The 15,243-nt window shown below is 45.0% G+C and overlaps 1 protein-coding gene across 4 annotated transcripts in view; it reads left to right on the plus strand.

Moving 5' to 3' along the window:
* Nucleotides 1-213: 213 nt before the first annotated feature.
* Nucleotides 214-15,243, plus strand: part of BCL11B (BCL11 transcription factor B) — a 95,499-nt gene continuing 80,469 nt past the window's right edge. For 2 of the 4 annotated variants that reach the window (XM_071745642.1, XM_071745644.1), the window contains exons 1-2: nt 238-733; nt 14,379-14,747. In XM_071745642.1, the coding sequence (XP_071601743.1) occupies nt 676-733; nt 14,379-14,747 (427 nt within the window). In that variant the 5' untranslated portion in view covers nt 238-675. Of the gene's footprint in view, nt 734-14,378; nt 14,748-15,243 lie in introns of all 4 variants that reach the window. The other 2 variants (XM_071745645.1, XM_071745643.1) reach the window with 2 other exon arrangements.

The raw sequence follows: 15,243 nt of genomic DNA on the forward strand, positions 1-15,243 counted from the left end.
TGAACTGGGAAAGAGGAGACACAGTTTTGGCTACCCCTTTTAAAAAAAAAAAATCCTCTCTATATATCTACCCTGCAAGGGTCAATCTCTGAAAAACATTTTTTTTTCTTTTGGCATTTTTTGTGTGTGGGCAATCCTGATTCTAGTACTTTTTTATATATATACATTACTGCTTTTTCTTTAATTTTTTTTTAATTTTAATTTTTTTTTTAATTTTTAATTTTTTTTTTTTTTTTTTTTTTTTTTTTTTTTTTACCCTCCTGGTGGAAAAGCGCACTTGCCAATTTGCCAAGCGCTCTGGAAGGAGGGAAAGAGAAAAAAGTATCACTGGCGGTGCATATCCTCCTAAGTTCAAGAAGAGATCTGGAAGTCCAAGTGGCAGAAGCAGTGGAGAAAAGACAGTGTGTGAAAGAGGAAAAAAAAGAGCGAGAAAGAGCTTTTCTTGATGATGATGATGATTTTTAATTGAGAGGAGATCCCATCCAGTGCACCACAGCAGCAAGAGAAAGGAGGCTTTTTGTTTTTTCCTTTTTATTATTTTTTTTTAAAAGAAGAAGAACTCGATAAAGAAGAAGAAGAAAGAGGAAAAAAAAAGGAGGAGGAGGATCGGCCCCTCAACACGTCCCCCCAAACCAGTGCAGCTCTCCAGGCGATGCCAGTGTAAATGCCAGGGCAATGTCCCGTCGCAAGCAGGGAAACCCTCAGCACTTGTCACAAAGAGAGATTATCACACGTAAGTTTGAACTTGGAACCAGACCGAGCCGAAATCGAGGAGCAAAATTAGGGAAGGGGAGGAAGCGGTTGGAGGTGGGGGGTTGGGGAGGGGGGGGGGGAGAAGAAAGACTCCAGGAGCAACCAAAGCTGGTAAATGACTTCAGAGAGAGAGGGAGAGGAGAAGGGAATTAAAGAGGGGAGGGGGGTGTGTGGCTAGGGGGGATGGGCTGGGTGTGGAGGGGGGGAGAAGCCCGAAGTTTGCTGTGCGTTTTTGCAGCGGTGCGGAGGTGAGGCGGGCGGGCAGGCGGTGTGGAGCGGGGCAGGCAATGCCGGCGATGAGAGCGCGGCGCGGCGCGGGGCTCCCCCAGGGAGCGAGTGCATGTGCGGGGGGCGACGGAGCAGGGCGCGGCGCTCCGGGCCGGGACACTCCACCGGGGCTCCGCTGCTCGCCCCCGGCCCCGTTCCTCCTACCCTGCTCCGGGGGCAGAGCAAAGCGGTGGGAAAAGTTGGCCGAGCGCCTTGTCTCGGCGTGACAGCCGGGCCGGGGGGGTGGGTGGTGGTGGTGGTGGGGGGGGGGGGGGGGGGAAGGCGGATCAAGGTGGGCAGCGAGGAGGGGGAGAAGCGGAGCGGCCCGGGAGGGAACTTAACGGGAAGCACATGGAGGCAGTGGGCCTGACGGGGCAGCGCGGGCCGGCAGCGAAGGGCCCCGAGCCCCCGGGCGTTGGGACGCGGGGCAGGTAGAGGGGCAGGCAGCACCCTGCCCGCCCCAGGTGCATCGCCGGCGGGGGAGATAACTCTCCTCCATAACGGGGATGGGGGGAAAGCAGGCTCTTTTTGGTGGGGGCTACAGGCAGGGCAGGGGCTGCAGAGGTGCCGCGGGCGGGCGGGGGTGTCTGACAGTGGCGGGGGACGCTGGGAGAGCAGAGGAGGGGGACGGGGGTGAAGGGCACGAAATGCCGGCCGGGCAAAGGCACCAGCTGGGGTGCTAGGGCAGTATCGGAGACTGCACTTTGCCGAAGCTCCCATTGTGAAATGAAAACACACACATACCGCCCTCCCGCCCCCCACCCCCCTGAAAAAAAAACAGGGAAGGAAAAGATAAAGCGGGGGAAGGGAAGGGGGCGCACCCCCATCCCCCGTCTCCAGCATCTCCCCACTCTACCCTCGTCCCCATTCCCACCCCTAAAGCTCCGGGAGAGGGCCGAGTGCCCGCAGGCAGAGTCGGAGGCAGGTCCCCGCGCCGGGCGCCCTGCTCCGCCGCTCCCGTCCCCGCGGGGCTTTTTCTGCGGCGGGGTCTGGAAGGGAGGTAGGGGAGCTCCTGCTGGGGCACGGGGCCCCCAGCTCGCCTCACTGCTCCGCCGCCTCCGGGGCATGAGAGGGGGTTGTAGTCAGGGGGTCCCCATTTCCCTCCTGTGACACCGGACCCTTTTGGGGGGGCTGCTAGAAAATGCCCAGCACGCCGTAGGGTTTGGAGTGGCGGAAGCCGGGATGGGGCCCCGCACCCCGTCGAGAAGGCCGATCGGACATCAGACCCCCCTCCCCCCCCCCTCCAAGACAAGTCCGCAAGTTGGTGTGTTGTGGGGGGCGGGCGGCGCGCACGGAGCCAGCCCGGGGCTGAACCTGATCGGCGGCGGATCCGAATATTTATGTTGAGATTTTAAAGAATTTAAATAAATAAATAAAATATTCCCCCGGCTTCTCTCCCCTCCCCTGAAAGCCAAGAATAGGAGCCATCTGCCAGGAGCATTTGGTGCTTGCGAGCTCCTCTCTTTCTTTGTTACCGGTGATAAATTTCTGTTTGTAAGATTTCCTTGGGAATCAAGATACAATGTATATATAATTTTTCCACCTCCTTTGAGATCCTTTTTTCTTTTCGAAGCAGACAGTTGCAGGGGGACGATTTGGCTCCCGAAATTTCAATTCCTTTCTCTCTGTGTTTTTGTGGTGTGAGGTTTTTTTGTTTCTTGTTTTTTGTTCTTTGGGGTTTTTTTGTGTGTGTCTTTATTTTTTAACCCGTTCCACATCCCCCCCACCCCCCAGCCCATCAGCTGGTGGAACACAAATGAAGATGCATCTGGTAATCAGCTCTTTCTGGGGGGCTTGTTTTTAATTCATTGTTGTTTTCAGTCAGATTTGCATCACTATACAAGGTGGATTTCTCCCCCCCCCCCCCAACTCCTTCCCCTCCGTTAATTACATTTTTGGTTTTAATCATCCGGTTAAGAAAATGCGTTTCCTTTTTTGTTGATGGCTTCTTAATTACCCCCCTTTTTCATTTTTAATTTTTTTTAAAAAATCTTATTTATTTTTTTTAAGAAAAAGCTTCAACAACCTCACCTCTCTAAACCGTCGTGTGCAATTTCTCCCACTTCTTTTCTGTCTCAGTTGTGAGAAGATGTGGGGTGTTGAAAAGGGGTGTGCAGAAAATCTGGTTTGTTGCGCACGTCTGAATTTATTTAAAGGGGTGAAACATTTATTTTCTCGCTGCTGTTGCTGTTGGGAGGGGAGGTAGTGTGGAGAAGAGAGCCAGGTAGGTTTGTTCTTCCAATTTGATCTCCTTCTCTGATCACTTTACTTGAAAGTAAATAATAAGGCAGGAGAGCATTAAAAGGTGCCGAGGAGCTGCGTGTACAATGGGTTTAGTGGGGAGGAATGGAGAGCAGAACGGTACACAACTTCCCTCCCTCCTCGCTTGTGTTTATCTATCCTGAGGAAGCTGGCGGAGAAATCAGGATGCATACTGAACAGTGGCAGAAAAAAATGAAGGTATCCAGGGGAGGAGGGGGTGGAAGCCTGGTGGGGGGGAGGGCTGCGGCTGGGGCTGGGTTGGGGTTGGGGGAGCAGGAAGCTCAGGCGTTTCAGCGCACAGGAGCCGAGGCTCAGCTGCAGTCTTGCAGGAGGGGAGTTTTTAATTCCCACACTCCTCGGGAAGGTGTCATTCGTGGGGCAAAAGCATCCAGGGAGACCTTCCTTTTCAAGGGGGAGTTTGGAAAGTAGTGGGTAACGGAATGGGAAAACAAAACACCACAAAATATAGCCAACCCCAAGCCAAGCCCCCAAAGCTGGGATGAATTGATATGTTATCTGAAATCTTGTATTTATTACATGTTTAGCTTGGGCTTCTCTTCCCCTTCTCTCTCCCTTTTTGGCATATTTCAACAAAGTTGAATTTCAGGATGGATTGGAGGTCTGTGCCAGACAAGGAAAGAGAGATTGGGAGATGGGGAGAGAGAGAGGTTTTCTGACACTGCTCAGCTGGAGTTTATTTGGTTTCATGCTCTTGGTGTTCAGAGAAACGTTTAGATCCTGAGTGTAAGGCAAACAAACAAACACAAAAAGCAGAGAAACTGCAATATACTTGTGCTCCAGAGTTGCAGCGCCTCATTCACACAGTGGTCTTTAAGACTGCAAAACGGAGTGGCCTGTTTGCCCTTGCCTGGCTCACCCAGGCAGCCTTGTCATGGATGCATGTGCAGGACAAAAAAGTCGATGGAGAGAAAAATTTCTCTGGACCTTTCTTCAGTGGTGTTGGACAGAACTAAGTTGGTAGCTGAACTCCCTTAAATGGGTGGACAAAGCAAAATAGGCAATTATGTAGAGAAGAGGCTGAGCTGTTGAGCTGCTTTCCTCAAAGTAATGTTATTTTGGTTTGATTCAAAGTGCTGATTTTCCAGCTTAAGACCTTTGTTTTTTTAACTGGAGAATTCTGTTTGCTAGCTAGCCTTGTCTTTTGCATTTGAAGGAAACATGAAAGGCGAGAGTGTGTAAACAGTTTGCTGATAGCAGTTCTGCGGATGGGCAGCAAAGCAAGAACACTTCTGTAGAGCAGCAGCAAAGATTGGGAGAGAAAGGCACAGTAAAATCATACAATTCTAGGTAGAAAGCCATATTTCCAAAGGAAGCTCTTTACTACCTGGTTAACAGGTTCCCTAGGAAGACTAATAATTTCCTTTATCACTTTGTGTTTGTATGTAGTCGTTATAAATAATAATAATTTTAAAAATCATAGGATTTTTTCCATATCAAAGTTTTGCAAATAGCTTCAAGGAGCTTCTCTTAACGTGCACGTAGATTTAGTGCAATTAAAGTAATTTTTCCTACAGAAAGACCCCACATTGATGTAATCAACTCTAATATAAAGAGAATGTGATTTTTGAGTGAAGAATTAGAGAGGAAAATATTATTTGTTTGGCTGAATTTTTCATAATACCCACATAGCTGTGCACAGAAAAACTTAGCATGCTTTTAGAAGATATTACATGTGTTTGCTTTACATAAAAAAGAAAAAAGATTGTGTGCTGTTGACTTACAGGTTGTCTTTCGAGTGTATTTGAATTTGAGTTACAAGATTAAAAAAAAAAAATACTGAACTTTTTTGTAGTTTCTGGTCTTTTAAAATATTTTTCTAAAACTGGTGCAGCATAACCAGACTGTGGATCAAGGTTGTTCCATCCTTTTTGTTTGAAGTACTCAGTGGTTTAAATAGATGTAGAGCAGGTGAGAAATCATTTTGCAATTTTTCGCTTGCTAGCAGACGCAGAACATATTTTGACAGACTTGTTTAAATTATTGAGAAAAAGAAGTCTTCAAGATTTTACAGCCTGGCTTGTTGGAGTAGGAATAGTTGGAGCCCTTGTCTTGAGCAAAATGTATGTTTCTCTGCAGAACAAAAGGTTGTCTTGTGGCATATTTGACGATAATTATGACTTAAAGAAGTGTGTGCTTGTAGAAGTAATAGAAATTTTTGATACTGGCTACTGATTTCCTCTTACACCTCTTCTGCAGCTCATCCCAGGGCTGAGCTTGCCGCTAGAAAATCTTTTTGCTTTCCGAAATGCCTCGCACAAGACTCTTGCTTCTCTTCCACATTTCCTACCTGGATTGCTTCGCGCTCTGTCAGATTTGTTGATGGAAAAATACCTTCCAAAATAAACTTCGCTGGCTTTTTCAGTTGCCTCGCCAGCCTGCCTTGTGCCCCCGGCTGCAAGTGACGGGTGTTGGCGACTAGGGGGAGCTCGTAGCCCGCCTGATGGCCGGGCGCGGCGCGGGATGCGCTGCCCGGGGAAGGAACAGCCGCGGCTCAAGCAGCCGGCGCTGCTGCAAAATGTGTCCAGGGTAAAGTTGTAGTATTGATTTTCATGCGAAGATCTATATAGCGCTTAGCTGAGAGGGACTGCGAGCGAGACGAATTTATTTTTAGCTAAATCGCGGCTGATTAATTGACTCGGGCAGACAGAGGTTTTTAATTAAAATTAGTTTTTAATAACGCCTTTTATCGTCAACATGTAATGTTTAAATTCTCAAATTGTTGTTGTCAGATAGCGATCGGGGTAATCATACCTGCACGTCTCTATATATTGGTGGGGGGAAAAAACCCATGGAAATACATTTGGTTGTTCCAGTGGAGGTAAAAACAGAGAAGGTGTGTACAGCAATAAATAAACGTACATAATTTGGTGTTGATTGCATGTCAGAAAGCCACATGTACCTCTGCTGAGAGGATCTGATATTCGGTAATTTACATTGCTTATATCCTCAGGTTCTTATAGGATAAAAATCTGCAGTTCCTGGAAATGAAAATAAACATTTTCTTTTTCCTAGAGAAATAAGCACAAAATCACAACTGTCATGTAGAAGTTGCTGCTGAGCAGCTCACAGGCTGCTCTGCTGGGCTTGAGCTGTTCTCTGCTGCAGTCAGTTTGCTCTTTGTGGACGGACTTCAGCGGGACGCTTTCTTACCCAAATATGTAATTCCATATTGTACACATGGGAAGCTTTGATCATTGGATATTTATTTCACCCAACCTGAGAAACTCATCAAGTTATGGTACTGTTAATATAGCACAAGTGTCTTCTTATTTTTAGGGTGCAATAAGTGGATGGAGGTTATCCCGTGACAGGAAAGTGCACTTTTTTTTCTAACCTGAAAGAGAAGTAAATTAGGTCAGACAAAAGATCAGGGCTGTCATCAGCTGTACAAAAACCCTTCACTCTTGGGCGGAGAGGGCCAGCAATTTATCTGATGATTTCTCTACTTGATTTAATGTTTGAATTGAGGTAGCTGGAAGCATATAGACAGCAGCCAGCTCATTTGACAGACTGGTAAACTGAAGAGCACAGTGCACAGGCCACTGCTGATACTGGTGTTTCCCAGCTATGGGGAAAATCTTCCCTTCTTCCCTCCCAAAACCTCAGACTTCACTGAGTGTTACTTTCCTACCATTCCACGACTTTTAACTTTTACCAAGAGAAGCAATGATCCCCCTTTCCTTTGTCCTGGTGCTTCTGCTCACCGACTCTCTCTTTCCTCCAGCTCCCTCCTCTGACCCGTCCCACTCCCCCAGGTCAAAGCCCGGTGGAAGTCTCCCCACAGAGACCTGCTGCCCCAAAATGCCTCTCTGCCTGCTTGCTGGAGCATTTCCATCTTGCATGGTTGCAGTTTTTTTTTTTCTCCAGGGTTGAGCTGCAATTTTCAGTTGAATTTGGTCTCCCCTCTGTAGCCTCCAGAGAAAGTGTGTAGAAATATAAAGAAGGCTGGAGGTTACTGCCTGCTTTAAAGTTAGCAGTACTGTAAAAATGCTTGGTGAGGCATCAGCACTGGCTGTAGATGAATTTATATATATGTATCTTTTTAACGAGGGAGGGAAAAGGCATCAGTAGCTGCATGATTCATTCAGCTCCTCTTACTACACCACCTTCCTCTCTTGTGTTTATTTACTTTCTTAAAATGTATCTGGGCAGGCTGCACACCGTTCCTCAGCACCCACGGTTACAGACTCGGAAGCAGCTGTGTGTTCAGCTCCTGAACATCAGTTAAATTCGCTTGCTGTCTGGTCTTCCTCCCCAAAAGCTGTTGCCTGCTCCATACTGTAGACTCTTGCTTGAGATTTACGTAGAAGCTTTTTTTTTTTTTTTTTTTTCTTTCCAAGGAATGTATAAAAAACTGCCTAAAGCAGGCTATTTGAAAACAAATTAAAGCAGAGGGACACACTTCATGCGTGGCAGGCACACGCCAGTAGAAGGGGGTTAGAAGAATATCATAATTTTACTGGCAAAAGTGACACCAGATCGGGGATTTGATTAATGGTGCAGCATTCACTGGGACTTAGTTCTGTATTTTTGACATATGCAAGTCTTTTGTTTTGTTGCCCTAGTGCAAGAAATTCCTTTTTTTTTTTTTCTTTCCTGGAGCAGCTGATAATTTGTGTCTGTGCTGGATATGCCCAAGGTACTTTCCAAAGACTAAGCACTAGGCAGCATAGTATAAAAAAGGAATCCAAAGTTAAGGGAAAGGCAAAAAAAATGCTGGTTTACTTAACTTTTTTATGACCCCTTTTACTAAGCCACTGGAAGAAGCCATAAATTTGCTGAATGTTATAATGAATATGCTTCAATGAAAGTAAAAAAAAAGGCTTAAGAAAATTGTATATGAGCAACAGTGTGCCATACACAATTGAGAAACACAGCCTCTTTTGAGCCTGATATTAAAGAAAAGAACAGAACCGTTGTATGTTTAATACATGTTCGAAACTAATTACTTAATTTTGATCATGCCTTTTAAACCCTTGGGTAAGAATCTATCCTTCCAATATCCTTCTCTTGGCAGCTCAAAGCCTGTACCCAAATACTGCTCTTTCTCCTTTTGTGGCACTGAGCGCTGCTTTCTCTCCTTGTTGTTTAGTTTTAAATAAAACAAATGTATTCACTGGGGAACAAAGAATGCTTTTATATCACATCATCACATCCCATTTTATCTGTGGAGATTTACAGCTTCTGCAGTCTATAGAAGAGGCTATGCGTTTTACATTTTCAAAAGCAGTAAATATTTTTTATGAATATATAGTTTACTTGAGAGGAGACACGCCACTCCCTTCTTTAACACTGTACATAGTTTCTGATGAAATAACATCTGACAAGTGTTGGAGATCCTTGGATCCTTGGATATTCTTGGCTTTTTTTCTGCTTGGGTCTGGCATAGTTATTGTGTGGATTTCCTTCTTCTTTTCCCAAAACTCTGATGCATTGCCTGGCTCTTTATGGCAGCACTTCGACTTGCTTTGTCTCAGGTGTATACAGAGAGCTAAACTGCTTTCTGAGAGATTCAGGCTACTTCTGCAAAAGGTGTCTGACCCACCAGCCTTGCAGAAAAGTCCTCTAACTCGCAGCTGTGCCTAGGGCTCGCTAAAGTGTCGGAGTGACACGGATTATTTCCTTCACCCTCCTTCCATCCCTTGGTCTTGGTCCCCTGCCTATGGGTGCCCAGCAGGGGTGTCTCGGCGGGCCGTGCCGGGCTTCATCCCGCTGCTGCGGGCAGGTGTCGGTGGCCAGCCCGGCCGGCCCCGGGGGGCAGGTGACCAGAGGGGGGTGGGTGAGCAACCAGAGGGGGGTGGTTCGGCGGCTGCCCGGGGCCGGGCACGGCGCAGCGGGGGTTCGCTGCTGTTCTCGCCGCCCTTTGTGCACTTCGCACATGCTTGAGAGTGGCTGCGAAAGTGAGGCAGAGCTGCGGACCCCTGGGTTTATGCGGCTTCCCCATCAAGTAGCTTCTTCTGCCCAACTCAGCCTCAACCTTTTATTTAGAAAAAAAAAAGACATGAAAAATAAAATACTACAAACAATAGTTTTCTAGTTCTAAGAAAAATTTAAAAATTGATGGCTGATAAGTGGTGCCTTGTAATGCTGAGTATGATGCTGATGCAATAGGTAGCTGTAAGCTCAACTCAGCACCTTGCAGCTGCAGGGAGCTGTGGGGAGGCTCTGGAAATAGGTTATTGATAAACTTTGACAGCGAGGAGCCATGTCGCCTGCTCTGAGCAGCGTTAGTCTTTGTGCAGCAAGGATCCTGACACCGATCTCGGCGATAACCCAGCCAGAGAGCGTGTGATCTGAGCTATTTCCGTTAAACATGTTGAAGTTACAGTAAATGTGACATGTGGGTGTTGATTGAAGGGACATAATTTTCAGGCCTGCTTTGGGCCAACACCCTGAAAAGCAAGTCACTTCTTTGTGCTCGCTCCCCAGCTAGGCCGAGCTCTTTCGGGATGTGCCTTCAAGGCAGCAGTGACTGTGTGGACTACGGCACCCTTGGAGTGCTGTGACACACTTGGAGATGGCTTCCCATGCCTGGGCACTATGTGCTATGACCCACAAAGGACCTTGGGCAGCCACAGCCTGTCCCAGAAACAGGTGGCCTCTGGGGTAGCCTGTGATGGGCACAAGGCACGGCATCCAGGAGCACCCCTGTGGCAAAGACACTGGCTCACCTTACCTACCCTGTTATCAATTTGTGCAGAAACTGACCGTGGAGGGGAGGCTTCACAGGCGACAACTTTCAACTTTGGCCCAACACCAAATCATTCCCACTTCCCCCTTTCTCTGCCTCCTTTTGACTCTGTGGTATGGGAAAAATAAGGAAAAGAATAGGTTGGCAGCTTTTAGATCCCTTCTTACCTTGTTTTGACAGAGCAATAAAAAGATAATAAATCACGTCTGACTGGACCCAGCCTCACCCAAACCCTGTGAGCAAGCATCCACATTTCTGTCCTTTGAGGCCTTGGAAATGATTTTTAGTAACACAGTCTTTTTCAATATTAATGGTTCGACTTTAAGACATCTGACAGACAGAAAGTGGTTAGCATGTGCATTTGCTTTAATACTGGGCACAAGAGTATTGTTTGCATGGGGTACATATGCTCTAATGATGTCACCACGCTGAAGTAGCAGCGCTGGTGGTTTTGTGATAGTGCCTTTATAGAATTAAAGAGTTTTTCCACTGTATTTTGGCATGGTAAGCAGCGAGAGTGCTTGGACATGCTGCTTAGAGTTCAGCCAGCAAGTGTAATACTTTTCAAAGTACAAAAAAGGAATCGGATTGTCCAGCTGCAATAATTTCATGAAGCCATCAGATAACAACAGTGTCACTCATGTTGCCATAGAGTGCCCGCCCTGACTTGCTGTGCTTTTTTGGCAGGCCATGCCGAGGCAGTCCTGTTTGGAGTAATCTCTGGGTGCAGGGAAAATGCCAGGCACACCTTAACACACCTGGAAGAACCAGGGCATGAGTCCTGGCTGGAAATAGCTCGTTTACATTTTTTTCCTTTTCCCACGTAGGGAAGATGAGATGTTTTCCATTCTCCTTTTTGTGTGGCTTGGTTTCTCCTTCTTAAAAAAATATAAATTAATTTTAAATAAATACTCATGAGGAAACACCCTCCTCCCCCCAAACCGAGCTACCAACAAACAGCAATAAAACCACAGAGTTAAATTCAAATAATGTGAAGCGACTCATTCGAAACCCACAGGCACAAGTGGAGTCAGAACTTTAGACTGAGACTGGCCTGAATTGCCCCATTGGTATTAAAGGACTTTTAAAACAGTCTAAGATCTAGGCTGTTGTCTTAACCAGGCATGACCTGATGTGTTATGGGCTGGACTTGTAGGCTTTTTTCACTTTTGTGGGTTTTAAATCTCTCCTGTAATGTTATTTGAATGCAGGTTTTTAATGGCTTAATTGAGTTGTCAATAGGAAGCCTTTTTTTTTTTTTTTTTAATTTCTTTTATTCTGCACAAAAAAAATGCAAGTTGAAATGGCTAAAATGCATTTGAAGATACATTCAGTATTTTTGTTTTCATTCCTTTACGTCTCTTTTCCACATCCCAGATAAGAGGATATAATACAGATTTTGCATTTCTGGGTGTACAGCTGCTCTCATGCTTGATGATTTATTAAGCTCAAAACAGAAAGAGTTGAGTAAAAAAATCTTTTTGATAGTTTGAAACCAAATTACTACTGATCTTGAGGGCTCGGTGTACCAAGAAAACGAAAAACTGATTTTCGGTAATGTGTCAACTGCCAAAATAGGAAGGAACACCAGATGTTATTTTAAAAAAATGCTATTGCAGAGTCCTTGGAAAGAGAAAGTGAGCGAACGCAAGTGAATAGGCATATGTGGATTTAACTAATATTCAAACAAAGTGCAGAACTAAAAAGAAAGAATTTGCAACAGTTTAGCTGTTTAAACCTCCTTCATGTTTCTACAGATGCCTGGTCAGGACCCTTATCAAATGCAGCAGCAGTTTTGCCATTCTTTCTGAAGAACACAATTTAAATCGTAGGCCAGAAAAAAAAATTAATAATTCTCACATTAAGAAAAAATGAAGTTGAGATCTGTGTTTTTCTTTATATATATATATACACACACACATACATATATATATAAATATACACACACATACATATATATAAATGCCAAAATTCAGCCTTTGCAATTTGAGAGATAGACTTTAATCAGACAGCTTTACAAGAATGTTAGAATAAACGTGTATTTTACCCCTCTGTCACTGTTTTTCCTTACAACCCTTGGTTCAGTTCCTGGTTTTTTGTGTTGTCTTTTTCAGCTCTTTGTCCCATCTCCCACATGTGTATCTGTGTGCCTGTATGCGCCTCTCTGTGTGTGGGTTGGTTTTTTTTAATATTTTGACACTCTGCTCCCCCTTAATAGGAATTCTTCCTAGAAATAGTGTGCACATTTCAAAAGGACCCTTTTCACAGTCCTTTTCTTTTGGCTCTAAAATGATGTATATGTAATTGGTAATTAAAGGTGCAAGCTCTCTTCAATATAAACAATATTGCTCAATGTTAGATCATTAAAGGGAACTGCAGCACTAAATAATTACCTTTTGCATCGTGACACACTGTTCGCAGGCATCCGCTCCCTTCCCAGCAGTCCCTGTTCAGGGCAGGGTTATGGTTACATTTTCACTAGGGCAAGGAGGAATCTTTTCATGATATAAATTGGTGAATTAATTACGTACTATTGTCTTCAAATGCTTTTTAAACTTATATTAAGGGGAAAAGGTAATTACTGGTTTTCAGAATAAGTATTGTTCTGCGTGTTTGGTAAGCTTGGTGTGAGTTAGGAAACCAAAGCCTTCCTGTACCCATCGTCTGCTCCAGCAGAAAGATCTGTGCTCGGGCACTTCTCTGGGGTCCCCATCCTTCTCCTGCTGCCGGTTGCCTTGCTGCTTCTCTCCTTGTTGCTGTTAGTGAGCTCTGATGTGACTTGTACAGCTAGCTACTAGATACATCGATCAATTATTTATTCTAGAAGGCGAAAATGGGGATGATTCTTTTTCTAAACAGCCTTATTTAAGGCTCAACCATTTTTGTTGCCAGGTAATACTTTTCACCTTCTAACTCTTGTCCCTTTCCCATGTACTTTTTCCTATTTTATTTTATTTTATTTTATTTTATTTTATTTATTTTATTTTTTCATTTTTTTTTTTTTCAGTTCAGTGAAGAGTGGGACAAAATTCCTTTTGTTTTTGGCCAGGACAAGAATCCAGTTCTAGATTATAACATCTATTTATCTCAGTCTCACTTCTTTGAGATACTTATGTGATTTGCTTTTCCCAGGAAATCCATAAGCAAACCGCTCAGGCTAATAGAGAACATTTTTTCCTCCTATTCCTTTAATCCTGATTCGATTAGAGGTCTCACTCGCTGATTTACATACTGTTAGTTCCTCTGTTTTGTTCAACCCAAATCCTATAGTCCTTGCAGAGGCAAAACAGCCTTAGGCAAAAGTCAGTGGAAATTTTGCCTGAGTAAAGACCAAAGTTTGTATGATTTGGCAGTTATAAGAGAAACACACCAAAAAACACATTTTGCCCCAGAAATACATTGTGATCCATAATTGTTTCACAATGTAAGAATAATCTTCAAAATGCCCAGTAAAAACAGACCGTGTTTTATTAATTGTGAAATTAGAAGTTACTTTTTTCTTAGAAACTGATGCAGGTCACTCAGAAATGCTTTCCCAGTCTTTTGGAGGTAAGGGTATGCAATCCATCAGGTCTGTGGGCAAGATGGAAACAAAAAACAACTATTAACCTATATAGCAACTGTAGGGGTATTTGACATCAGGCAAATAGAGTGGAAGATTTCAGGCTCAGCCAATATTCCAGTATATTAAGTAAGTACCTCATTCTCTTTTCCACTGTACACACTTTTGAAACTCCTTAACTTCTCATGAGACCATATTCTGTTTACCTTACTCTTGCAGAGAATTTGCTGTAATTTGCTCTAATGGGTGGTCATTTAACTTTGCTGGTATCTTTGCAATGTGAAAAAGTGGTACTAATTTTATTTGGCACATGGACCCTGGTCCTGCTTGGTCAGAGCACACAAGCACTGCCCCCCGCCTCTCAGAAACGCAAGGAGAGGTTTGGGTGCATAAGCTTTGCTGGATGAAGCCTTGGCCAGATGGCTGGGAGATGTGGTGGGAATGAGAAGGTGGATAAAAAGAGAGGAACTATTTCTGAGAGTGACTCGGGGTTTGAATGCTTGCAAAATGGCTCTTTGCTGATATTCTTGCAGCACTGGCAGCAGTGGGAAGGGGCTGACAGGAAAGCTATGCCAGGTCAGCCTTTCCATTTTGTTTCAGGCAGGCTTGGTTGCAAAATATATTGAAATCATTCTGGGAGAGTGGAAAAGCTGAAAAATAAAAGAAAGATCTAATCAGGCTTGGCTTCTTTGTGGGGGGGCTGGTGGCAAGGGAGGCTGGGCCTCTTGTGATAAATCCTTTAGAGTCTCTGAACATTCAAAGCAATCTCTTTCTCTTCTCCCCTTGTCCCTTTCCTTCCTCTTTCTCCTTGTCCATGTAAAGCAGAAGCTGACCATGTGGAACCGGCACTCGCCGACGAGGATGAGAGCCTGGCAATAGCAGAGCCGGGCGGCATCAGCATCGCCGCAGGCGGGACAGACCCCGACTTGTTAACCTGTGGACAGTGTCAGATGAACTTCCCGCTGGGAGACATCTTGGTTTTTATAGAGCACAAGAGAAAACAGTGCAATGGCACTGGTGGTGCCTGCTATGAAAAGAGCATGGATAAGAGCAGCCCTCCCCCCTCCTCACGTGCCGAGCTCAGGAAAGTGTCAGAGCCAGTGGAAATCGGGATCCAAGTCACACCCGATGAAGAAGACCGTCTTCTCACGCCTACAAAAGGAATTTGCCCCAAGCAGGAGAACATTGCAGGTACAGCATGTTTTACACTCAATCAACTGCCTAGGTAATCTTTTAACAAGAGCCCTCTAGAAATTGCCATGAAACACATGCTTCAGTAATAGTTCTTTATAGGAGCCATTGGTCCAGAGGATCCTCACAGCTGCACAGGGCTCAGCAGGGCTGTTCACCCTATCTTCCAAGGATAACTCCTGGAGAGAGGGGACTCTTAGTCCCTCAGGAGAGCCCAGTGGTAGCCTGTACACATAGGAATAAGCACAAGATTGAGGTCAGAAATTATTTCAGGAGTATCTGTAAACAGGTAGCTGTAACAGAGGAATAGAGAACTTCAGTGGGATGCTTGGTTCAGTCCAGTTCAGACATACTCTGTAACATGCAGACCTACTGGGAAGGACCAAATCCTGACCTTGCTGAACACAGAAGAAAGAGTCCTCTCACTCACTGCAGTGGGAGGAGGATTTGGTTGCCAGGGCTAAAGCAGGTTTTCATTAAGTCATTGCTTGTTCCA

The sequence above is a fragment of the Heliangelus exortis genome, chromosome 5 (assembly GCF_036169615.1).
Source record: "Heliangelus exortis chromosome 5, bHelExo1.hap1, whole genome shotgun sequence".
Classification (NCBI taxonomy): Eukaryota; Metazoa; Chordata; class Aves; order Apodiformes; family Trochilidae; genus Heliangelus; species Heliangelus exortis.